Raw genomic sequence first — 25911 nt, forward strand, 5'->3', positions numbered from 1 at the left:
TTTAGAAAAAGCTTAGAAAGAGGGGTTTTTATCCAAGAAATCGCCATTAAGATTATGCATATGTTTGTATTATTCATCTACATAATACATTCTAAATAATTTATCATCCTTTTATTATTATTTTTAATATTTTATTTTCTTTTTCATATTTTTCTATTTTTTACTTTTCTTGTGTATGCATTATTTTATGCTTATATTTTTTTTTGTTGGTTTTGTACATTTGATGTTATATATATATATATATATATATATATATATATATATATATATATCCCTTTAAATTTATAAATCCTCCATATATATATATATATATATTAGCATTCGTCCAACATATTAAATTAAACACCACAACTATGGTTATCCATAAATTTGAAAAATAAAATAAAATTTTAAGTATTTAAAACATCCCTTATTTCTTAAATTTCAACCATTTCACATATCTATCTTTCACTAATTATTGGATTCCTTGTTTCTTAAATATAAAAAATATGAAATTTATTAATTGAAGAGTCTGAACGTAATCACGCAGACCGTCAACTGGTAAAGATTAACCACAACTGATACTGTTAAATTTATTTGCTTGCCATACATTTAAAGCAAATGCAAATAAGTACTGTTCATCGTTTGAATTTTATTGTTTAACCAATCAGTAAGGAACTTCAAAAAAAAAAAAGAGAAAGGAACAGCTGAGTTCAAGCCAATATTTGAAAGAGGTTCAGATACAATCAGATCGATCTCAAAGTAAAGCTACGGAAAGAACTACTTGGTTACATTATTTAATGTTTGTATTTATCATCAGGGCTTATCAGCAAAATAGTTTCACCCGTCAACAAAATGTGTGTATATAAGTCCGCAAATAATACACGAGCAACTTTTGGATCACTGCATTCAATTGTGATTGCTAATACAGCAATCTGCAATGGTATGTCTAATCTGGCGGACGTGATTCCCAGCAGCCTGCAAATAAGAAAAATGTAAATTCTGCAAATTAGTACAAGAGTTTTATCGTGTCCTTAAAATTAGTGGGCTAATTGTTCCTAGAAGCTGTGAATATCATCAAAGAAATTAGGTTGACAAACCTTCTTGATATATCATAGTGTTCAATAAATTTCTTTTTTATAGTGTTCAGTAATTTAAATTAGGCTCCAAATTTAATATGCCCGGGAGTTTATAAAAGCACCATCAAGTTGATGAGCTGGAACTGCCATGTAATAGGGGAATTAAAAATTTACCATCTTTGCCATATTTGCCAAGTGGCAGTCTGGTATTTGTGGTCAACGAGAGAGTGCAGAGAACAAAGGAGAGAGTCCAGAGAACTTGTAATTATCCGTTCTGTCACTGCAAAAGTAACACCAAGTAAGTTGTTCTTGAATAACTAGTGTGTCTAGCTATGATTTGTCATCAATCATATACAGCAATTACATCTCGATTGATCAATCCTACTTTTCTCCAACTCAGTTCTAGAAATGATTTGTGAATTATATGTAGTTTACACACGTCCTGGGTTTCAATCATGATTTTCCTTTTTCTCATGCAAAAGCTACGTAAGTTTATACTGTTTCCAGTACTTAGCTAGGGTATTATCAAATAGAGGTGTGAAGTACCATAGCAGTGCATAGGTCTCCATGTAAAATCATCAGTCAAATACTAAGACAACATTTTCTCCTTTATCTGACATTCGCTAATATGATTTAACATGGTCACAGTGGCATGTTTGCTTCAGCGTGATGCTCAGCAGACGAAAGACTAGCGCGGGACAAATTTTGATGTTACGTGGAGATGCATATTCCTTTTTCTTTGCATTTGCTCAAACAACAAAGAACAAACTTGAACATGGGATGACAGTCAGTGAACAAAAGTGAGGGCAATTTGATATTTTGTGAGCTTACAAGAGAGACAAGATGATGCAGTCCAATGGCATTTGGACAATTCTCAATTCTCATCATTTCGAGTGCAGGTTGAAACTGATGCAAATGTAGAATTCTCAGTCCCTAAGAAGTTGACCTACCCACTCGTGTAGCATGGGAAGGCTTAAAGAAGGAAATCTAGCATCCAAGTTACATTTTCCTCATGGTGAGACGGATGAAGAATTCTCCGTGTGTTACATGATGCCCTAGGCGTTCATTCGCACAGAGGTGCCACAGTGGGGATCAAATTCCCGACCTACAGGGATATCTCTCATTAGCTCAACTGTCTGAGCTAGCTGACGACGGTGGAACTTTATGTCTGGTTAAATATAAATAGTCATTCAAGGGTTCAAACAAAAGTAAGGTTCCAATCTGTTCTGTTCTACGGAAGTATTCTAGTGCTAAATAGGCCTCCATGAAGCACAATCACATTCCACTGTTAAGACTATTATTTTATCCTTGATTTGACATCTGCTTAGATGATTTAACAGGACTAGAATTCAAATATGTTTCTAGAGTGAAGGTTTGCAGACGATAAACTAATGCTGGATAATTCCGGTAATTACCTGGAGACTGATATGCTTCTTCTCTGCATTTGCTCAGATGGATATAACAATACTTGAACACGGGATGGAAGTTTCTCTTTGATATAAAACTGAGGGCAATTGGATATCCGTAAGCTTACAAGGGAAGAAAGATGATGCAGTCCAGTGGCTTCTAAAAGTTTTGGACAGTTGTCGACGCTCAGCGTTCTGAGTGCAGGTACATTCTGACGCACATGAAGAGTTCTCAGTCCCTGAGAGCTTGAAACTACAAAGTGATGGAGCTTGGGAAGGTTTAGAGATGGAAACCAATTCTCCAAGTTACATTTCCCCCACAGCAGGAGACTACTTAGTGAGGGACATATGGGAATTGAAGTCAACTCTCCGCAGTCGTATATCTTCAGCTCGACGAGTGAAGGAAAAAGGAGGCAGTCAAACATGAACAGCTTTGGACAGACACCGATTGTGAGCTCGCGGAGATGAGGGAATTCACCATCCTCCCCACGCCACTCCTCCCACTCTGGCATCTCTGTGAATTCAAGTGTCTCTAGCGCTTGGAATCCCTTGCCAACCATCATACCACCACCCCAGAATTCACGGTCAACACGCTGCAACCTCTGCATTCCTCCTATGGATAGATGCTTCAGTGACACAAGCTGGCCAAGCGAAGGGAGAAGGATACACTTATCATTGCAGAGCTCTAGTCTTATGGTAGCAAGCTTGGAAAAACTCGGATCACCCAACCATCTCGGAAGTCTCGGTCCATTATAGCCCTCGACAACCAATTCCATCAAACTCATCCGTCGCTGATTCTCTACGAAACATGCAGCCTCGTGCTTTTCAGCACCTATCCTATGCCAAGAATCATCCTGTTTCAGTCCAATTTCACTGTATAGCATGTTGTCACCATTCTCCAGATTGGTACCGTCACTATAGCCACACGGTCCACAGTCGTACGAAAACCAGCGAAGCCTCACGTTCTGCAGGTTTTTCATATTCTTCAACCAAGGACCCCATTCCTCGTCCATCTTGTAAGGACCTACTATGTGAAGAGAGCTGAGGTTTACCAATTCCTTTAGCTCCTCTACACCACAGTGAAATCTATCTGGCTTTATATAGAAAATTGGCAATGTCTGGAGATTGGTCAGCTTTCTGAGTCCAGGTGGAATGCAGACATGTAGATCTTCCAATATTGGCAGAATGAGATGCCTTAGATTAATGAGGTTCCCGATGCCTCTAGGAAGATCCGAAAGAAACTCGCAGCGCTTCAAATCCAATGTTTGCAGATTATATAACTGACACAATGACTGAGGCAAATGTCGAAGATTCGTACTCCGAAGACCAATGTAGCGAAGGTGTATCAAATTGCCAATTGAGTCTGGTAATTTTTCAATCGTAGTAAAACTCAAGTCCAGTGTGCGGAAGAGCCTTAAACTTTGGAAAACATCATTTGGCATCTCAATACATATAATATTTTGAGTTTGTTCCAACATATTTCTTTTTGATGGAAACCACTGTTTGGACTTATGCACCACAAAGGTACGCAAACGTTTGGGCTCATTCAAGAACTGAAACTGCACCGTCGTGTGTCTCTCTGTTCTGATGTTGTGCACTTTTTTATCGTTGCTGTTGGGTATAAGAGTTGCATGAAGCACGTCTTCAGAAATATCAGATAATTTATGGTCCTCAGTGATTATATAATCCTCCCCTGCAATAGATTTTGCTAGATCATGAATGACATCGTGCATCACATAATTTTCATCTTTAGCATCACTGAGTTTTGAAATTTGAAAAAACTGTCTTTGTAGCAGCTCATCAAAGTATGCACCACCCACATCTTCCAGTCGGCTTCTCCTGCTGGGTTGAATATAACCCTGTGCCATCCACAGCTTCACTATGTGATCTTTCTCAAATAGATAGCCTTTCGGGAACAAGGAAAAGTACACGAAACACTGCTTCAAGTGTGTCGGCATACGATAATAGCTCAATCTCAGAGCGGCGAAGATCTCATTTCTCCCTTCATCAAATAATCCCCACAATTCACTTTCTAGAATATCCTGCCACTTCTCCTCATCATCTTCGAAGCTTAGAAGACTTCCAAGTGTTTTAGCAGCCAAAGGTAAGCCATTGCACTTTCGGACAATTTGACGACCGATTCCTTCCAGTGTCGTCCGAGTGTTGGGCAATCCCGTTTGACGACCGATTCCTTCCAGTGTCGTCCGAGTGTTGAGCAATCTCGTTTGACGACCGATTCCTTCCAGTGTCGTCCGAGTGTTGAGCAATCTCGTTTGACGACCGATTCCTTCCAGTGTCGTCCGAGTGTTGAGGAATCTCGTTTGACGACCGATTCTTTCCAGTGTCGTCCGAGCGTTGGACAATCCCGTTTGACGACCGATTCCTTCCAGTGTCGTCCGAGTGTTGGGCAATCCCGGTGCCTTGTCCTTAAATGCATATCTATCAAACAACAACTGACAAGAGTAATCATCCAAAGCACCCAAGTAATATGGTGGCATTGTCTGCATCACCCGAGCAACCGATTCGTTCCGTGTCGTGATCATGATTTTAGTACTCGATGCATAAGCCATGGGGAAGCTTAAGGATTCCCATGGACTTGGCAGCTCATTCCACACATCATCTAGCACAAGCAGGAATCTTTTTTTGTTTAATAGCTTCGTCAGAGTCGAATGAAGAAGATCAAGTTCACTGTCATCACAAGAACTCCCAGTAATGAATTTGATTATGGTTCTTGTGATGCTTATCACATCAAAATCAACCGAGACATAGATCCATACCCTGATGTCGAAATGGGTACAGACCTTATGATGGTTATAAACATATTGGGCAAGTGTCGTTTTACCGATGCCTCCCATGCCGACGATGGCAAGCACTGAAACCTTGTCTCCACCACGTTCCGATAGCAGTAAATTGACTAACTTCTTCCTGTCCACCTGCCTGCCATAAACACTCGAATCATCCACAAGGGAGCTCGTAGGGAGAGGCTTACTCACCATGGCCTGCCTTCTCTCTCCGTCTTCTTCCTTCAGGTGGAGGGCCTCCCGCTCCCTTGCTATCTCATCGAATCTCTCCCTGATCCGCTTGATCCTGTCCGCTAGTCCAGCTAGGACAGCCGTCGAATCGCTCCCCTCATCTCGCTTTCTCTTCCCGGTGGTTGATGCACCAACTTTGACTTCGATTTGGGGCCGCAGCAGCTCGTAGTTGTACTCGTCGAGCACGTCGTCGGCATCATAAGCAAGCGCTTTGAGTTCGCGCAGCCAGAGCTTCACCGACTCCTCCCGGATCTCCCTCACCTCCGCATCGGCGAGCACGGACTGGATCCTAAGCAGCGTCCTCTGTAGATGCTTGAGATCTTCATGGACAGTGAGGCGTGGGCTTGATGGTGAGGACGAGGAAGCAAGCGAGGAGCTTCGAAACCGAGCTGTGAGCCTGCTCGCCGTCGCTGCAATGGAAGACAGAATTGAAGCAGCCATGGCAGGATTCTACGCCTTCCCTCGCTGATGCGGCACCAGATGAATGTGAGAAGGGCGATCATATGAGTCGTAACGGGAGTCGTAACAAATTAGTTTCCGATGTGCATTAATGTGGATTTTCGGAAGTCAACTATTCCAAGATGACTCCATCACCTTCCCTCGCTGATGCGGGACCAGATGAAAGTGACAAGTGCGATCATATGAGTGGTGATGGGAGTTTTCGTAAGAAATTAGTTTATGATGTGCATTAATGTGGCCTATCAAGTCTTAACGTATCTCAAGATGAATGTGAGAAGGGCGATCATACGAGTGAAAAGGGATGATTTTGTTCCATGTTAGCTCATTCATCACAAAGGCTAATATTTAAGCAAGGGTGATTAGCCCCAAAATGATATCTCACTATATCCCAATGTTTCCCGCATTAATGCATGATAATAATTATCATATCTTATCAAGATCATATCAGGTGGTTCACCTAATCTTATCCTAGGTCAGCCAATAGGAAGGCCTATGAATTGTTGGGAAACCTTGGAGAGCATCACATGCGTAACGAAAAATATAAAACAAAATTAGTTTCCTAAAAGAACGATATAAGATCTTCGTGCGATGATTGGGAGAAAAAAAACTTATGAAATCAAAAACTGCGTAAGATTCGTAAGATGCTCTCACATATATCCTCAAATTGTAGATCAAGTCCATAGATGAAGGAGCTCTTATAAGCTCTTCTCAAGCGGTGATCCACATGATAGATGAAGTGACAATACACCTCATTGCGTAAGGCATTCTTTCCTCATTTTTATGCACCACCATGCAAAAAGGGGTAGCAACAAAGGGGCAACTCTCTTGTTGTCCTCTCACACAATAGAGGGGGTAGATCATTAGAGGAAGAAGGAGGGAGGTTAGGGAGGTGGTGGCTAAATGGATCCAGCCTTATAACCATTTTAGTATAATATTCCTTTTATAGAGAGCCCTCTTTGCTAACCCTAATAGATCCTACTTTATTGGGTATTGGATCTTCATCCAATTACCCTAGTTTAATGGAAATTAGATTTCTATCTAATTATCTACTCTAAGCTTTTATTGTGTCTTACCCAACGGATCCAATAAAGCATGGGCTTATTGGATATCACATATTCAATCCTTTATTCGTTGCGTCATCTACCATATGTGTGTGACCCTATAGGCCCAATACCGAGCTGACCGTGAGTTACACTTGTTAGAACTCCTTTTAATTTAATAAAATATCATCTCATAATAATTCACTCAATTAATCGAATATGGATGTACTATGCTACTATGCCATAATCCCCAAACAATAAAGGGGATCTAATCTATTAAACTTGTCTACCCTTAGTTACCATGTATCTACAGTCCTTTATGCTAGTCATAGGTTCCTTGCAAGCCAATCACGTGAGTGATGACACATGTGACTTGATATGCAATCTTTTTGCTTATTATTATTATTTGATATTTTATCACTTTATATTGTATATTGCATGAATATATTATAATGTCTATAGATCTGTTATAATAGGAATCAGATCGTGATGAGATCACGATAATAAGACCGATTCGCTTTTAAATACATATCCTAAATAATCTTGATCATAGGTTACTCGAGAGAGACATTGAGATAACCGGACAGATTGGTATGTTGTATATCCATCCATATGATAGATGCAGCTGATCTCATAGCTACTCATGTGTGGACACTAGGGATATAATGTAGGTGCTTATTGGAGAATGAGTTCACTAATTGATCCGCTCATGAAATGTTTGATGGTTGATGATGCCTTATTATCATATACAAATTCCGTCGTCCTAGTGGTGTATCTGGTCTTTGTTGGGAAAGAGATTTTCTTGGTTGTCATCTTCTATTCTCCTCTCCCCTTCTCCTCCTTGATAGTAGGGTTAGAGATTTGAGGAGTGTCGTCATAGCCCTGATGTGTGGATCACCGCTAGAGAGGAGGACGCTTGACCTCCTTCATCATTTCTTACAAATATACAAAGATTAGGAATATATGATCTCATCATTTCTTACAAATATACAAAGATTAGGAATATATGATCTCCCTAGGTAACACAACTACCTCACATGTGGTTTTAAGTTTCACAGATTTTGCGGATCAATCTGCGTACGACGGCGAATATCTTTGGGAAATTTTGGGATTTTATTTTATGTTCTTTTGCTGCACATATGATGTCACCCCTAGATTTCCGTACACTTCATCCATCTAATATCATAGAGATCATATACCAAGCATGATGCTATCAGGCTCACACAGAATCTACTCGAGTCTAGCTCTAATCGAATTCTTCTTGATAACTCTTTCTCTCTCAATCCGAATGACCCTAGCTAGAGATTTGCTTGAGTGAAAATATATAAGATATTACTCTCATAACATTAAGAGTGGATGATCCTCTATTGATACTCAATTGCCCTCGTAAAGTTAATTACCACTCCCAATGACTAGTTGTGCTAGATCTAATACTTTAAATATATAAGTCAGTATCAAAGAGTGTAATACTCATAAAAGACATCCTTGGTATCTCAAGTCTAGAACCAGACACACAATTGGAACTATGGAACAACTATATGATAATAATGCGTCATTAATCATCCAACATTTCATGAGCGGATCATTAAGTGAACTCATTCTTCAATGAGCACCTACACTATATTTTTAGTGTCCCCACATAAGCAGCTATGAGAATAATTGTCTCTATCATTTAGACATTTAGACGGGTATATAGTACACCAATCTATTCAGCTATATCGATATCTCTTTCGAGTAATCTATGACCGAAAATATTTAAGATCTATGTTTATAAGTGAATTGATCTTATTATCATGATCCAATTCTCATTACACAAATTCAAGGACATTATAATATATTAATCAGTCAATATAAAGTAAGAAAATATAATAATAATAATAATAATAATAATAACAAAAAAGACTGTGTAGCGCATCACATGTGCTATCACTCACGTGATTGACTTGTAGGGCACTTGTAACTAGTAATCTCTCACTTGACCTATTAATCACTTATGTGTTCGATCCCCATCAAACCCTTGTAACACTCAAAAGCAATTTGAGACAATGACTTTGTTAGTAGACGTGTGATATTTTCTTCAAATGAAACTCTTTCCATTACTATATCACCACAAGTTATTGTTAGAGCTAGCCCCAGAATATTTACCACAAGGTAATTTTGGCAACACAACAAAGACAATAAAGCGGAAAGAATAAAAGCGAGATAAGAACACCAGAACACCAGATATACGTGGTTCGGTTAATTGACCTACATCCACGGACGAAAGAGGAGCAAATTACTACTATAAAAGAGGGACACTTACAAATGCCTTAGGAAGATGTTCCTAGGCCATAAAACACCTTCAGCTTTCTAAACAAGAAAAAACCCAAACCGTAAGCAGGTTTTCTTGTGATGCCTCTTGTGCTGCATGTGGTACCTCTTGTGGTGCCTGTGGTACATCTAACTTCAAAACCCAGGCCCTTATTTATAGTTCCAAGATGAGACAACAAGTCTGATATTCCCGATGTGGGACTATAGGACTTGCCAAACTAACAAATCTCCACCTTGGCATGTCCAAACAAAACTTGCTCCACCTTCTTCATAAAAGCCCCAACGGGCAATCACCAACAATGAACACCAACCAAGTCCAAGCACTGCTTGAACTTGTAAACTGGAAGAGGCTTCGTAAACATATCTGTTGAATTGTCCTTCGTATGAATTTTCTGAACAAGGACCTTTCCCTCAGCAATAGTGTCCCATCTGCATCCAACAATTTTCTTACCCGAAGGCGGCTTCACAAGATCCCAAGTTCTATTCCGATAGAAAAACTCAATTTCTTCATTCATCACAATCAACCACTTAGCGGAATTATCACAAAAAACTGCATCTGAGTACGAAGTGGGCTCACCAACTTCACTTGTCTCTTCTGCAACAGACAAAGCATATGCAACCAAATTTGCATATCTTTGTGGTGGTCGAATATCTCTCTGTGGTCTATCCTTGGCTATGGAATATTGCTCTTCCTCTGGATCATCTGCGTCAATAGACTCGGGACCACCTACTGGCATTCTTTGAGTAGAAGAGTTCGACTTAAAAGAATCTGAACTACCAATCTCAAGCTCCACCTGCTTCTGCGCACTATCATTTGTACAACTAGTAGATTCCTCTTTAGAAGATAGCATAGATAATTCATCAAAAGTAACATCTCTACTGATTACAAATTTTGGGGATTTGGGATTAGAACACCATAATCTGTATCCTTTTACCCCAAAAGCAGACCCAAGGAAAATGCACTTTTTAGCCCGAGGCTCTAATTTTCCTTCATTTACATGCATGTATGCTGGACACCCAAAAATTTTAAAATCAGAGTAATCAGCAGGAGTACCTGACCAAACTTCCTCTGGAGTCTTAAAGTCAAGTGCTGCAAAAGGAGCGCGGTTGACAACGTAAGAGGCCATATTAATCGCCTCTGCCCAAAAGTCCTTTGTCAACCCTGCATTTGAGATCATACACCTTGCTCTCTCCAAGAGTATTCTGTTCATACGTTCGGCCACACCATTTTACTGAGACGTCATCCTAACAATGCGATGCCGAGCAATTCCTTCATTTTTGCAAAATTCTTCAAAGTCACCTTCACAAAATTCCATGCCATTATCTATTCGAAGCCGCTTAATCTGTTTACCTGTTTGCTTCTCAATCAAAGCCTTCCATTGTTTAAAGGTTAGAAAAACATCATTTTTATGCTTCAGAAAATAAACCCAAACTTTCCTGGAATAATCGTCAATGAAAGTCAACATATACCTGGCACCACCCTTAGACTGAACTTGAGCTGGACCCCAAAGGTTTGAATGAATATAGTCAAGAGTACATTTCGTTTTGTGAACTGCCGGAGAAGTGAAGCTGACTCTTTTCTGCTTTCCAAAACTGTAGTGTTCACAAAAGTCCAGTGGCCCAGTACTCTGTCCGTAAAGTAGACCTCTTTTGCTCAATATGCTCAAACCTTTTTCGCTCATATGACCCAAACGCATATGCCATAATTTGGTGATGTTAGAATCAGACAATGATGATGATGAGACTGCAACTGAACCTGTGACAGTAGTTCCCTGCAGAATATACAAGCTACCAGACCTACAAGCTTTCATAACAATAAGAGCACTTCTAGAAACTTTCATAACTCCACCTTCAACTGTGTATTTACACCCAAGGGCCTCTAGGGTGGCTAAAGAGATGAGATTCTTTTTCAAATCAGGAACATGTCTAACATTAGTGAGCGTCCTCACAATACCATCATGCATTTTAATTCGGATTGTGGCTCTACCAACAACATCACATGCGGCATTATTGCCCATCAAAACAATTCCACAATTACAAGATTCATATGTGGAAAACAAATCCCTATTGGGACACATGTGATAAGAACAACCCGAATCTAAAATCCATTCATTTTTAGACCTCGTCCTGTCATCAATAGTAGAGAAAATATTTCCAATGTTCTCATCAGTTGCTACACTAACTTCAGCGGATTCAATAGTTTTCTCAACAAATTTTTCCTTTTGCTTTAATTTATTTTTCAATTTAAAGCAATCAGATTTAATGTGCCCCATTTTATGACAATATCTGCATTCCAAATTTCTATGTCTGGATTTAGATCTAGATTTAGATCTACTACTATCAAATTCTCTTTTATCCATTCTCCCCCTAACAACCAGACCCTCAGCCTGATTCTCTCTACTTTCCCCAGTGATATTCCTGTCTATTTGCTCCTTAGATTTCAGTGCAGATTTAATTTCTTAATACAAAACTATTTCTTTTCCATAAATCAAAGTATCACGGAAATACTTAAAAGATTGGGGAAGAGAATACAAGAGTAACAAAGCCTTATCCTCATCATCAATTTTTGCATCTATATTCTCCAAATCCATAATCAAAGAATCAAATTCATCAAGATGCGAGAGTATAGATATACCTTCAATCATCCGAAGCATATACAGTCTCTGCTTCAAGTAGAGACGATTCTCCACTGTCCTCTTCATGTACAAGGCTTTAAGCTTGTCCCACATGCTCTTAGCCGTAGTCTCCGTAGCTACCTCCCGTAAAACCTCGTCAGAGAGATTTAGAATGATGCTGGATCGGGCCTTTTTATCCATACCCGCAAGCTCTTCTTTTGACATATCATCTGGAATGCTCTCGGCTCCCTATAGTACCAAATCAACTCCGTCTTGAACCAGAATGGCCTCCATCTTGAGTTGCCATAAGCCGAAGTTGACATTTCTGTCGAATTTCTCGACAACAATCTTTGTTATTGTCATCGTTGCCAAAAGATCCTAGAACCAGGCTCTGATACCAGTTTGTTAGAGTTAGCCCCAGGATATTTACCACAAGGTAATTTTGGCAACACAACAAAGACAATAAGCGGAAAGAATAAAAGCGAGACAAGAACACCAGAACACCAGATATACGTGGTTCGGTCAATTGACCTACATCCACGGACGAAAGAGGAGCAAATTACTACTATAAAAGAGGGACACTTACAAATGCCTTAGGAAGATGTTCCTAGGCCATAAAACACCTTCAGCTTTCTAAACAAGAAAAAACCCAAACCGTAAGCAGGTTTTCTTGTGGTGCCTCTTGTGCTACATGTGGTACCTCTTGTGGTGCCTGTGGTACATCTAACTTCAAAACTCAGGCCCTTATTTATAGTTCCAAGACGAGACAACAAGTCTGATATTCCCGATGTGGGACTATAGGACTTGCCAAACTAACAGTTATGATCTCTCTATTAGGAAATCTAGGATGACATCACATGCGTAGTGGAAGAACAAAAAAATAAAATCCTAAAATTCCCATAAAAAATAAGTTTTCATCATCATATAAAAGTTAATGCGCAAAAACCCACGAAACAAAAAAAACTACATGTAAGAGAATTACCTAGGGAGATCGTATATTCCTGAAAACTTATAGATTTATGGGAGAGGATGAAGGAGGTCAACTGTCCTCCTCTCTAGCGACGATTCACACGGTAGGGGCTACGAAGATGCTCCTCAAATTGCTACCCAAATCTCTTCCTCGCACGCACCACGCAATCAAGAAGGGGTTGCCCTTCTTGCTATCCACATGCTCTAAATAGGGGCTATAATATGAGGAGCAAAGGGAGAGAGGAGAATAGGAGAAGGTAGCTAAAAAGAACCTATAGCCTATGGGTCTTTGGTTCCATCCTATTTATAAAGGTCCCTTGTTAACTTAACCCTAATGAATCCTACCATATTTGGTACTAGATCTCTATCCAATTACCCAAGTCTCTTAGATTAGTAAGTCTCTACCCAATAATCTCTTATTAGCTCTTATTGGATCTCAGCTAGAGGATCCAATAATTCAGGGGCTTATTGGATATCTAATAAGACAAGGCCTCCAACATATATCATATATCCGAACCTTTACTCGTCACAACGCCTACCATATATATGTGACCCTTGAGGCCCAATATTGAGCTGGTTGTGAATCATACCTATCAGAACTCCTTTCGGTTCAATAAATTATTATCTCCATAATAATTATTATTATCTTCATAATAATTCACTTGACTCATCGACTACGAACGTACTAGGCCACTATGTTACAAGGGAATCTAATTCTTTAGACATATTTCTCCTCAGTTATCGTGTACCTATAGTCCATCATCGATCTAATATCCTAGATATTGTATACCGGGCATAGTGTTGTCATGCCCATACAGTTTCTACACGAGTCTCACTCTAATCGGATTCTCTCGAAGAATTCTTTCTCTCTCAATCCGAATGACATTGGTTAGAGATTTATCTAAGCAAGAACACATGAGATATTTCTTTCATGACACGAGAGTGGATGATCCTCTATTGATACTCAATAACTCTATTAAGGTTGGCTACCACTCCCGATAATCGACTATACTAGATCTAGAATCTTCAAACCTATAAGTCCAGTATCAAAGAGTGTAGTACTCATACACGACATTCTTAGTGTCTTAAGTCTAAGGACCAGATACACCATTGGGACGAAGGAATCGTTGTCTGACCATAAGGCATCATCAACCATCCAATATTCCGTGAGCGGATCAATTAGTAAACTCATTCTCTAATGAGCACCTACACTATATCCCTAGTGTCCCCACATGAGTGGCTATGAGACCAGTTGCATCAATCATATGGACGAGTATACAACATACTAATCTGTCCGATTATCTCGATGTCCCTCTCGAATAACCTATGACCGAGATTATTTAGGATCTGTGTTTAAAGGTGAATCGTCTCATTATCGTGATCTTATTATGATCTGATTCTCATTTCACATATCCATGGACATTATAATATATTCATGCAACGGGCAATATAAAGTGAGAAAATATCAATAATAATAATAAGTAAAAATATTACGCAATATGTCACACATGCCATCACTCACATGATTGGCTTATAAGACACCTATGACTAACACTCTCTACTAGTCATAGGTGTCTTGCAAGTCAATCACGTAAGTGATGGCATGTGTGACATATTGCGTAATATTTTTACTTATTATTATTATTGATATTTTCTCAATTTGTGTTGTTTGTTATATATATTGTGATGTCCATGGATTTGTGCAATGATAATTGGATTGTAATGAGATCACGATAATGATGTTGAAACTCAAATTTTAATGATGAAATTAATTAATGAAATTATGATCTAATCAGCATTTGAGTGACACAGGACTAACTTCGATCATAAAAAGGCAAATTAATTGAAGTAGAAAGAATCAGACATTGGGCGGAGTGGATTATGTTAGAAGATTGGATGTCAGGCCGGAGGACCGATAGATCATGCAATGCGCCGAAGGATCGAATGATGCGTCGAAGGATCGGATGGTGCATTGAAGGATCAGACAAAGTATCAGATGAACCAATAACATACCAGACAATATATGATTCATGCTTGTAATTGTGTGTTTCTAGATCGAGATAGTTACGTCTTAAATTGAGTTGGTTTGAGTGTAACCATGCCAACTCAATTACGATCCCATTGAGCCTGAGTTAGGGCTAATTGGGCCCATTATGAGGCTTATTCAATGACCTAAAATTGGGTCAAGTAGTGGCACCGCTAGACCAGGTGGTGGAACTGCCTATGAGTTGGAACGTATGAAGTGTACGATTCTAGCAGACCTAGCTATCATGCACTTAGCTTGCTTTGCCTAAGTCGTGTAGTACATTTGTGTTTTCGTTCGTAAATGTCAGCATTTTCGAAATCTCCTATGGTCCTTTAGGACCTACAAAAAAGAAAACGGGTTAGAGAAAGTGTCTCACTCGGGATTTATAAGCAATCATTTCAGTAAACACTTCATAGTCAATGCAAATTACAAACAAACTTCATAAGCTCTGAACGGTCGGACAACAAAGTGTCTAAAATGGTTCATTATAGACTGAGATCTCCCAAAAGAAAATGAGGCTGCTAAGTCTACTTCAGCCCTTTACATGCTGTGCAAAGCATGAACAAACCAAACGACATGGACATACATAAGCATTACGTCTAACATCCTATTTATAATTTTATCCATGATATTCTCCCCATTTTATTCTTTTGACGTCCTCATCGAAGCCTTTGCTAATGCTGTAACTTCTCACCTTTGCTGAGTCTTCAATTTTCTACTTCAGTTACAATCTGCCTCTTAGCTACAAGCTTCTCTCCACCATTGTTGTTGAGTAGTCAAACTTTTAATCTACCATACCGTTTCAACTCACCAATGACTCTGACCTTAGTATGAGGTTTGTTGAGCTGTGTTGATCTCTATTGATTCCTATGGATCCTTTAGATAAAGGAAAATACTATCCTTAGTATGAGCTAGTCTCTTAAATGCCTCATGTCGTTTGAACTGGGTGGATGCCTATTGAAGCTTTAACAAGCATCGCCTCTCAAACTTTTAAAATTTTTTAGGTCTTACCTCCACAAAATTTGCACATCGACTCTCTTTTCACTTAGTTGTCATTTCCAAGTATGTTTGCATCACTTCCGCTTTCAATTGACATTCCATTGGGAAATGAAGAAGACAATCTACTCTCAATAGCACTGATCACCATTGGTGAGATTTAATAATTATTGTCTTCCATTAGATTTCTTCGAATGGTCTTTGAACCTATGTAGAATTCATTTGCTGGATAGATAAGAGAATTGTGATACTCGGTTTCGCCCAATCTCTTTAGAGTTGAGAAGGCAAAGGTTACTTAACTTCGCCCAACTCCTTGAAGGTTGTACTCCATGCATCGAGTTGGTTATTGGACTTTGCCTACTCTTTATTTATACTTCTAAATCACTCAAAGTGTTTATACTCCTTGCGTTGAGTTAGTTATTATAATTCACCTTCTCAATGCCATTGAACTTTTGAAATGCAAGAAGTTTTTACTCCAACTTAGAGTAAGTCTCTAGTAGTTCTGGTCACCTTTAGGATTATACTATCTTCTCTATCATCTTTGCTACCTACTCCTCTGAGTTACAAATGTACAATATCGCATACTGCCTACTTCGTTCCTTGGTCGAGGACTCTTATATCGACTTAAAGTCCTTCACTTTCGATTATCTTGATAAGAAGTTCATTAACACCGGTCTTACGAAATTCCCTGGCCTCTATCTTTTAGCCTTGTTTCAATACTTGGAGTTTCCCTTCGCATTATCCACATTCTCAGCCCTTTCATGACCAATCACTCTTCATCCATGAGAGCAAGGGATCGATGACTTCACGGAAGCCCCACATCTATAATACCATGACACTACCATACCCATGGTCTCACTATCCATCGCCTCGCATCTGTATCTCTTTCTTCGTGATCGGTAGATATGCCTCTTTAGCACTATGACACTCCTCCGAATCCACCTCCATTCTAACCAATACTTGATTTTGGGTAGCTAAGTCCATATAGACTCGTCGTTGCTTCTTTGTCCCTTTGGACCTCTTGCTTCAACACCTCTGTGTTCTCTAGCAGTTCCACTTGGTCGATGGAAATACAAATTACAACTTTCATGCATGGCCTCTACCATTATGTTATAGGGTTCACACCGATTCTATTCTCCTTGGCTTCCTTGGTAGTAACGTTCACTTACTCGGCCTTGTCCTCTGAATTGTTAGACTCCCTTAATCGAATATAAGCTCTAGAGTAGTCCAACTCTCCAACTACTTCGATTATGCCTATGCATGATCAAGTACCCCCCTCCCCCCCATGAGACTCACTAGTACTTGCATTTAAACTTTTTTCTCAATGATACATAGCCCCTATATGTTGATAACTAAGGCCTTTAATATGATACAAAATTTGATACATGTACGAAAAACCCACCTCTGTGGTACTATGACCTTCACTTCTTGAATCCATAGCCCTTATTGTCTTCATGTTATTCACCGAAGTGGAGCTCCCCGGAACTCCCGATCAGACCTTCGTATGATATAGTTCCTTGCGGGACTAGATTCTTATGTATCGCATTGTCACAAACTGTTCCACTATGATCCGCTACACCATGTCGCCTCTTGGTGACATCTTAATTGCATTTTGATCTTTGTTAAATGAACTCAGATTGTGATCCTCCAAGTGTGGCCTCTGCCAACACATCACAGGGCCTCTTCTACATTCGAATTATGTTCACCCTTTGGCAATCAACCTTCGTTCACCCGCTCTCGGGTCACACCCAGACGAAGTATAACTCTAGGATAGTTCGTCGCCTAGTAGCTCCCGAAGTCCATCGACTTTACTGAAATTAGTGCACCATTATTTGAATCTTGGGCCTCTGCCCATACCAGCATAATCTCCACTATGCATTTCTTCCTTCATGGCAACTTGAATGGTAGCACTATGTCATATTCTTCAAGAGTACTCGCCTCTATATTCTCTTGCCCCATGTTAAGGCCTTCTGAACCCAACTTTGCCTCCGTAAATTGAGTCGCTTTGGTTCCTCCGTCAAATGCTTCTCCAAGATAAGGTGCATATGCTTAGAAGCTCCATTCGTCTTTGGCACCATGTAAGATAAGTCTACTCCATCAGAATGAAGGACCTATGGAATGATATGATCCTGTTCTTGCCTCTACAAGAGTTTATATCATTGACCTCTGTCCAAGGAAAATTCTATGCCTCTGCTCCATGTTTCATCTTCTATGTTGGCTTCCTTCATGCGGCTTGGGTACTTTGCCAAGTTACACCCAAGTTGCTCCGCTCCTCGATTTGCATTGAGTTGATTATGGTCCTCACGCCCATTATTCCATGAGTCAAGCCATCAATTGAGTTCAATCTCCATATCGACTCTAAGTGTACCTTTATTTATGTTGCTTTGGGTCGCTCCCCACTTGATCTTACAATGCATCTCCCAATGCATTATCTTAAGCAATATCATGCAATGACTTCTCGTTGCTCGATCGGTCCGTTGAGCTTTGTGGAGTTATTTTAAGGTACTCCTCAACATATGCAGTATACTACACATGATTCTCCAATTGGAGAGCCAAAACTTATCCCTCTTAGATATCTGTCCCGTTGGAGCAACTTCTATCTTTGCTTCCTTCCTTCTAGAAGTTTCAGAGACCACTAGCCCCTTGGACTACTTCGAACAAAATGTGCATTGTTCTACCTCCTACAAATGCACTTACTAGATTGTGACTCCATGTCAATATAGCCCCTGCTGCACCCCTCAATATAGGAAAATCTGGGAGATGACATCACATGCGCAGCGGAAGAACATAAAAATAAAATCCCTAAATTTTTCATCGATGTGTTCGTCGTCGTGCGAAGATTGGTGCGTAAAAACCCGCGAAACTTAAAATTCATATGTGAGATAGTGTTTTATGCAGGGAGATCGTATATTCATGAATCCTTGCATATCTATACGAGAGGATGAAGGAAGTTAAGCACTCTCCTCTCTAGTAGTAATCCATACAGTACGGCTCTAGCGGTGCTCCTCAAATCTCCAAGCCTGCTATATGAGGAGAAGGGGAAGAGAATAGGACATGACAACCCAAAGAAGCTCTAACCTATGAACAATTAGTTCCCTCCTATTTATATAGGTCTCATATTAATTTAACCCTAATGGATCATGCTCTATTAGGTATTGAATTTTCATCCAACTACCCAAGCCTCTTAGATTAATGGATCTCTATACAATAGTCTCTCATTGGCTCTTATTAGATCTCATCCATAGGATCTAATAATTTAGGGGCTTATTGGATATTTAATAAGATAGGGGCTCTGACGTATATCTCATATCCGAACCTTCACTTATTACAACGCTTATCATATGTGTGTGACCCTTTAGGCCCAATATCAAGCTGGTCGTGAGTCATACCTGTTAGAACTCCTTCTGGATCAATGAATTATTATCTCTATAATAATTCACTAGATTCATCGACTACAGACGTACTAGGCCACTACGTTGTAGTCCCTAGATGATACAAGAGAATCCAATCCATTTGACATGTATGTCATCAGTTACCATATACATATAGTCTATCATCCATCTAATATCCTAAAAATTGTATACCAGGTATGGTGCTGTCAGACCCATATGGTTTCTGCTAGAGTCTCGCTCTAATTAGATTCTCTCAGAAAACTCTTTCTCTCTCAATCTGAATGACCTTGGCCAGGGATTTATCTGAGCAAGAATACATGAAATATTCCTCTTATGACACCGATAGTAGATGATCATCCTCTATCGACACTCAATTATTTTCGTAAGGTTAGCTACCACTCCCGATGACCGGTTGTGCTAGATCTAGAACCTCCAAACCTATAAGTTTGGTATCAAAGAGTGGAGTACTGATATAGGATATCCTTGGTATCTCATGTCTAAGGACCAAATACACCACTAGGACTACGTATTCGTTGTTTGATAATAAGGCATCATCAATAATCTAGTATTCTATAAGTGGATCAATCAATGAACTCATTCTCCAATGAGCACCTGTACTATATCCCTAGTGTCCCCACACAAGCACCTATGAGACCAGCTGCATCCTTCATATGGATGAGTATACAGCACACCAGTCTGTCTGGTTATCTCAATGTCCCTCTCGAGTAACCTATAACCGAGATTATTTAGGATATGTGTTTAAAGGCGAATCGATCTCATTATCGTGATCTTATCATGATCTGATTCTCATTGTACAGATCCATGAACATCACAATATATTCAAGCGACAAGCAATATAAAGTGATAAAATATCAAATAATAATAATAAGCAATAAGATTGTGTGTCAAGTCATATGTGTCATCACTCACGTGATTGGTTTGCAGGGCACCTATGACTAGCACTCAAGGCCTAGAAACATGTTAAACTCGCTGCACACTTCAACTTCCTACAAACGTATCTTTCTCATGCCAAAAGAAAGTTTCAATGTTCTATGGCACCAAGTTTCAATCATCTTGGGATGGCCACGAACATTCCATTGTCCGTATACAAGCCCTTTCATGAGTATCGAATTCTTTGAGTTAACAATTCTCACCTCTATAAGCTTTGCATAACTCTTTTGGTCGCTAAACAATCCAAACGCCTCGCTCACCTTGAGCACCATCAAGTATGGTTGTCAACATCGAGTCATAGCTTGAACTCAGCCATCCCAACCTTTATACGCTATGTATTCTTCCCGGCTTACTTGTCCTCATGGTGTCTCTTGTGTGAAGGGTTGGCTATTCCTCTGAATGTCAATCTCTCAACGCAGCCTCGCTAGGTCCCCCATGTTTCCATGTCAAGTATTTCTATGCGTGCTTGTCTCACTCTAATACCATATGTCACACACTTAGCTGATTTTGCCTATGTTATGCGATACATTTACATGTCTGTCCGTAAAGCTCAGCTTCCCAAAAACCTCCTATTGTCCCTTAGGACCTACAAAAGAGAAAATGGGTTAGAGAAAGTATCTCACTCGAGATCCACAAGTAATCATTTCAGTAAACACTTTATAGTCAATGCAAATTACAAACAAACTTTACAAGCTCTGAACATTTTCATAACAAAGGATCCAAAATGGTCCACTATAGATCGAGATCTCCCACAAGTGTCCACATGACATAACCTTTATTTATAACCTAAAATGGCCACTAAACCCAAAGAAAATGGGGCTGCTAAGCCTACTGCTAACCCTTTATATGCTATGCAAAATATGAACAAACCAAAAGATACGGACATATATAAGCATTATGTCGAATACAATATTTATAATTTTATTCATAACATAACAATGGTATTGCCAGTGTCAGGCAGTGGTACTGCCTAGATACAGTCTCCTAGATATAATGTGGTAGCATCACCTAGACTGGATGGTGGTACTGCCAATTGTCAAGGTTGTAGGCGGTGATACCACCAGAACCCCAGAAACCTGAGATGAGACTTTTTTGCTTCTATTTTTGAAGTCATTTGGGGTCTATAAATACCCCACTAATTTTTACTTGAAATAGCAAGAAAAAGAGTAGAAAGGGGGAAAGAATCCTTAAGAAAAAAATTGTAAACTCTTTTGAAGTATAGAGTCTCTTCCTCCTAGGTTTAGAAGTTCTTCTAAGGGAGGAGTGAGATCTATCTTAGTGTAAAAGAGAGGTATAAAGGTTCTCTCCTAAGCCTATAAAAAAGAGAAAGAGTTGTAAAATAGGTAGTTGATCTTCATCGGTTAAAAGAAAATTAGTAGTGAAAGCTTGTGGCCTGAAGTAAAAAGGAATCGGGAATGGACGTAGGTTCGAATAACTGAACCAGTATAAATCGATTTGCATTTCTGTTTATACTTTTCATTCTTATTACTTACTAATTTACTTGCTTACTAATTTTACACACATCGTAAGTTAAAAATACGAGTTTGATCGAAAGCTATCTAAATTGTTATAATTTTATGAAAATACTAATTCACCCCCTCCCCCCCCTCTTAGTATTGTTTACGATCCTAATAGTTGGTATTAGAACCAAGTTTCTCTCAATTGGTTTAACACCTAAAAAAGATTAAATAGCTTTTGTCGATAATCAAGGTGATCACTTTATCACTCGTCCTCCTATGTTTAATAAGACGGACTACATAATATTATATAATACGAATGAGAGTTTTCTTGCTTTCTATGGATTTCAATGTATGGAATGTAATTGAATTTGGTTTTTTAAAACTCTCTAAACCTATAAATGAATGGAATGATTTTGAAAAAAAATCGTTTTCATTAAATGCTAAAGTTATGACTACTTTGTTTTGTGCTTTGGACAAAAATAAGTTTAATCATATTTTAACTTATGAAACTGCACATGATATTTGGTATATACTCGAAGTTACACAAAAAGACACAAGTAGAGTTAAAGAGTCTAAAATCAATATTTTGATATATAGTTTTGAATTATTTAGAATGAAACCAAATGACACTATTAGTAACATATACACTCATTTTACGGACGTTGTTAATAGTTTGAAAGCTCTTGATAAAAGTTTTACTAGTCTTGAACTTGTTAATAAAATTTTACGATCTTTTTCAAAAAAATTGGGATCCAAAAGTAACAGCTATTTAAGAAAAAAAGGATAAACTATTTTCTCTTGAAAAACTCATAGGGTCATTAATGACTTATGAAATAACATGCAAAGCATATGACGAACATGAGAATAACTTTTTCAAGAACATGAAGGATATGACATTTAGAACAAAAAAAGACCACTCGAGCAAAAGCTTAAATGATAATGATGACTTTGAACTCCTCGTAATAAAATTTTAAAAAACTATAAAATAAGAATCTAAGAAAAAAATGAACTTAAAAAAGACATAATAACTGCAAAAGGCTAGGGCGCCTCAAAAGTGAATATCCATAACTAAAGAAAAGGATATTGGCATAAAAAAAGGGACAGCACTTAGCGACTTGAGACGAATCGAGTGCATCCGAAGATGAGGAGCAAACCAATGAAGATGAGGTGACAAACTATGCTCTAATGGCCTTCAATGATAAGGTAAGTGATTCAACCGAAACTCATTTATCTTATGATGAATTACTTGATAAATCATGCTTCTCTCTCTAGTAAATTTAAAAAATTAAAAATAAGTATGATAATTATATGTTAACCTCTTGTACTCAATGTGAAGAGTTAGACTTAGTCAAAAAAGAAAATGTGATTCTACAACAAATATTAAAAAATTAAAAATTAAAAATAAATCATTAAACATGATCCTTACTAACAAAGGTCATGTACATACAGGAAGGAATTAACTTTGTGAACAACACTTAACAAAAACTAACTATATTTGTTAAAGGACCCACATTATATATTTCTCTAAAATTAAGTATAATTTTTGTAATGGATGTGGTTATTATGCTTATAAATATTCTTTTAAAAATTATGGTAGCTCACATAAATTAGTTTAGGTTCCTAAAGGAACCATGAAAGACAATGCTAAAAGATAAAATAGGTAGATCTATCCATAAGGGACCCAAAATCAAATGAATAGCTAAAGCAAACCCACCCTTTTTGTGAAAATATCTATAATCAAAAGCTAAGAGTAAAAATGATATCTTGATAATAGATGCTCAAGACATATGACTAGAGATCCAACACACTTTCACAAAGCTCACTAGCTGAAATAACAATAATAAAAGAAAGATTATTAGAATTAGAATTATTGTTAACAAATCTTTTAATCAAAGATGGTTTATTAATAGTTATACTATTGATCTTGATGATTTTTGTGATAAAATATTTTTGATTTTAAATGATGATGCATGATTTTGGCATAGAAAACTATGGCATGCTAATATAAATCTATTTATATTATTTTTTATGAATATCTTGAACTATAAAAGTGATTTTGATTTAAATAAGTTTTATTCACATCTTTCACTTATACTTGAGATTTATTGTGAATGAATAAAAATCTTTTATTATTTAATCACATATGATTCTTTCATTAAAGAGAAGATTTATCCTAACAAATGATGTTCCTTCTCTTGATTCCTTGGTATTTATAACTTGAGATATATTTTACATCAATCAAAATCTTTTATTCACTTATGATTTTTTAGCTATTTACAAAAGAAGATATTTGTCAAAATAAATTATGATCTTTTGGTATTCATGACTTGATCTTTTGTCAAAAGAAAGAGTGGGTCATGTCAGAAGATTGGACGTCGGGTCGGAAGACTAGTCGACGTACCGAAAGGACTTCGTGTCGTGAGTTCGAGCATTATACTAGAATGATCAAATATTGCACCAAGAAGATCGAATGTTGTGGGAGATCAAAATGCTAATAGATATAGCAATACACCGAAGGAGAGGATGATGCATAGAAGGATTGGACGAAACATATGAACTAATGACACGCCAAACAATATAGGATTCATGCTTATAATCATGTGTAGATCAAGGCCATTAGGTCTTAAATTAAGTTGGTTTTGGGTGTAACCATGCCAACTCAGTTAGGGGCTCATTGAGCTTGAGTTGGGCTGATTTGGGTCCACTAGGAAGCCCATTTAGTGACCCAAAGTTAGGTCAAGTGGTGGCACCGTCGTACCAGATGGTGGAATCGCCTATGAGCTAAAACGTATGATGTGTACGATTTCAGAAGACCTAACGGTCGTACCGCCAATGTCAAGTGGTGGTACTACCCAATATAGTGATGGTACCACCTAAACATAGTCTCCTAAATTGCCAGGCGATGGTACCGCCAGTTGTCAAGGCTACAAGCGATGGTACCGTTAGGACCCCAGAAACCCGAGATGAGACATTTTTTAGCTCCATTTTTTAAGTTATTTGGGGTCTATAAATATCCCACTAATTCTTGCTTGGAATAATAAGAAAAAGAGTAGAAAAGAGGAAAAAATTATTAAGAAAAAAAGTTATAAACTCTCTTGAAGTATAGAGTCTCTTCCTCCTAGGTCTAGAAATTCTTCTAACGGAGGAGTGAGGTTTATCTTAATATAAAAGAGAAGTGTAAAGATTCTCTCCTGAGCCTATAAAAAGAGTAGTTGATCTTTGTCCATTGAAAGAAGATTGATAGTGAAAGTTAGTAGCCTCGAGTGAAGAGGAATTGAGAGTGGATATAGGTCGGAACAATTGAACCACTATAAATAGATTTACATTTTTCTTTATGCTTTTTATTTTTATTACTTACTGATTTACTTCCTCGCTATTTTTACACACATTGTAAGTTAAATATCTTTTCGATATAAGTTTGATCGAAAGTTTTTTAAATCGTCATAATTTTATGAAAGCACTAATTCATCCTTCCCAACCCCCCGCCCCCCTCCCCCCTCGGGCCCCTCTTAGTGTCGTTTACGGTTCTAATAAATGAGATCGATTTATTTTTAAATATAGTCCATAAATAATCCCGGTTATAGGTTACTCGAGAGGGATATTGAGATAACTAGATAAATTAGTGTACTATATACCCTTTCATATGATGTAGGTGGTTGGTCTCATAGTTATTCATGTGGGGACACTAGGGATACAATGCAGGTGCTCATTAGAGAATGAGTTTATTGATTGATCCGTTCACAAATATTAGATAGTTAATGATATATTATTATCAGATAGCGATTCCGTTATCCTAGTTATGTATTTGATCGTTAGACTTGAGATATCAATGTGATAATCAGACTTCATTCTTTGATACTAGATTTATAGGTCTTGAAGTTTCAAATCTAACATAGTCGATTATCGGGAGTGACAACTAATCAAACGAGAGTTTGAGAATCGACAGAGGATCATCTGATTTGATGTCACGAGAGAAATATCCTATTTATAGACTTTCTTTTCTTTCACGTTCACTCTCGTGTCCTTTTCAATCGATCAAATGCTAATCCATCTTAGCACATGTATCACAATTGAAAATCCTATTTGTAGTTTTTGGCTCTTACCTATTTTCCAAGTATCACTCTGCTACTTCGTTGTCAAGGAGTGACAGAATTGCAGCAGCCATGGCGGAACTCGAAGCTTGATGGAAGGACCGGA

General features: G+C 38.2%; 1 protein-coding gene across 1 annotated transcript; it reads right to left on the bottom strand.

The window, feature by feature from the left end:
• Positions 1-669: 669 nt before the first annotated feature.
• On the bottom strand, positions 670-6382 carry LOC135623337 (putative disease resistance RPP13-like protein 1). Its single transcript, XM_065126190.1, has 3 exons — positions 2474-6382; positions 1233-1338; positions 670-957 (listed from the first exon to the last, which is right to left on the bottom strand). The coding sequence occupies exons 1-2, from the start codon at positions 5935-5937 to the stop codon at positions 1275-1277; spliced, it is 3528 nt and encodes a 1175-aa protein (XP_064982262.1). The 5' UTR covers positions 5938-6382; the 3' UTR covers positions 670-957; positions 1233-1274.
• Positions 6383-25911: the final 19529 nt, after the last annotated feature.

Source organism: Musa acuminata, chromosome BXJ2-9 (assembly GCF_036884655.1).
Source record: "Musa acuminata AAA Group cultivar baxijiao chromosome BXJ2-9, Cavendish_Baxijiao_AAA, whole genome shotgun sequence".
Lineage (NCBI taxonomy): Eukaryota > Viridiplantae > Streptophyta > Magnoliopsida > Zingiberales > Musaceae > Musa > Musa acuminata.

Excerpts from the sequence above, each read along its gene's own strand:
- LOC135623337 (XM_065126190.1), bottom strand. The coding sequence starts at position 5,937 with ATGGCTGCTTCAATTCTGTCTTCCATTGCAGCGACGGCGAGCAGGCTC. Across the intron at positions 1,339-2,473 it reads AGAAGCATATCAGTCTCCAG|TGACAGAACGGATAATTACA; the intron begins GTAATTACCGGA and ends TTACTTTTGCAG.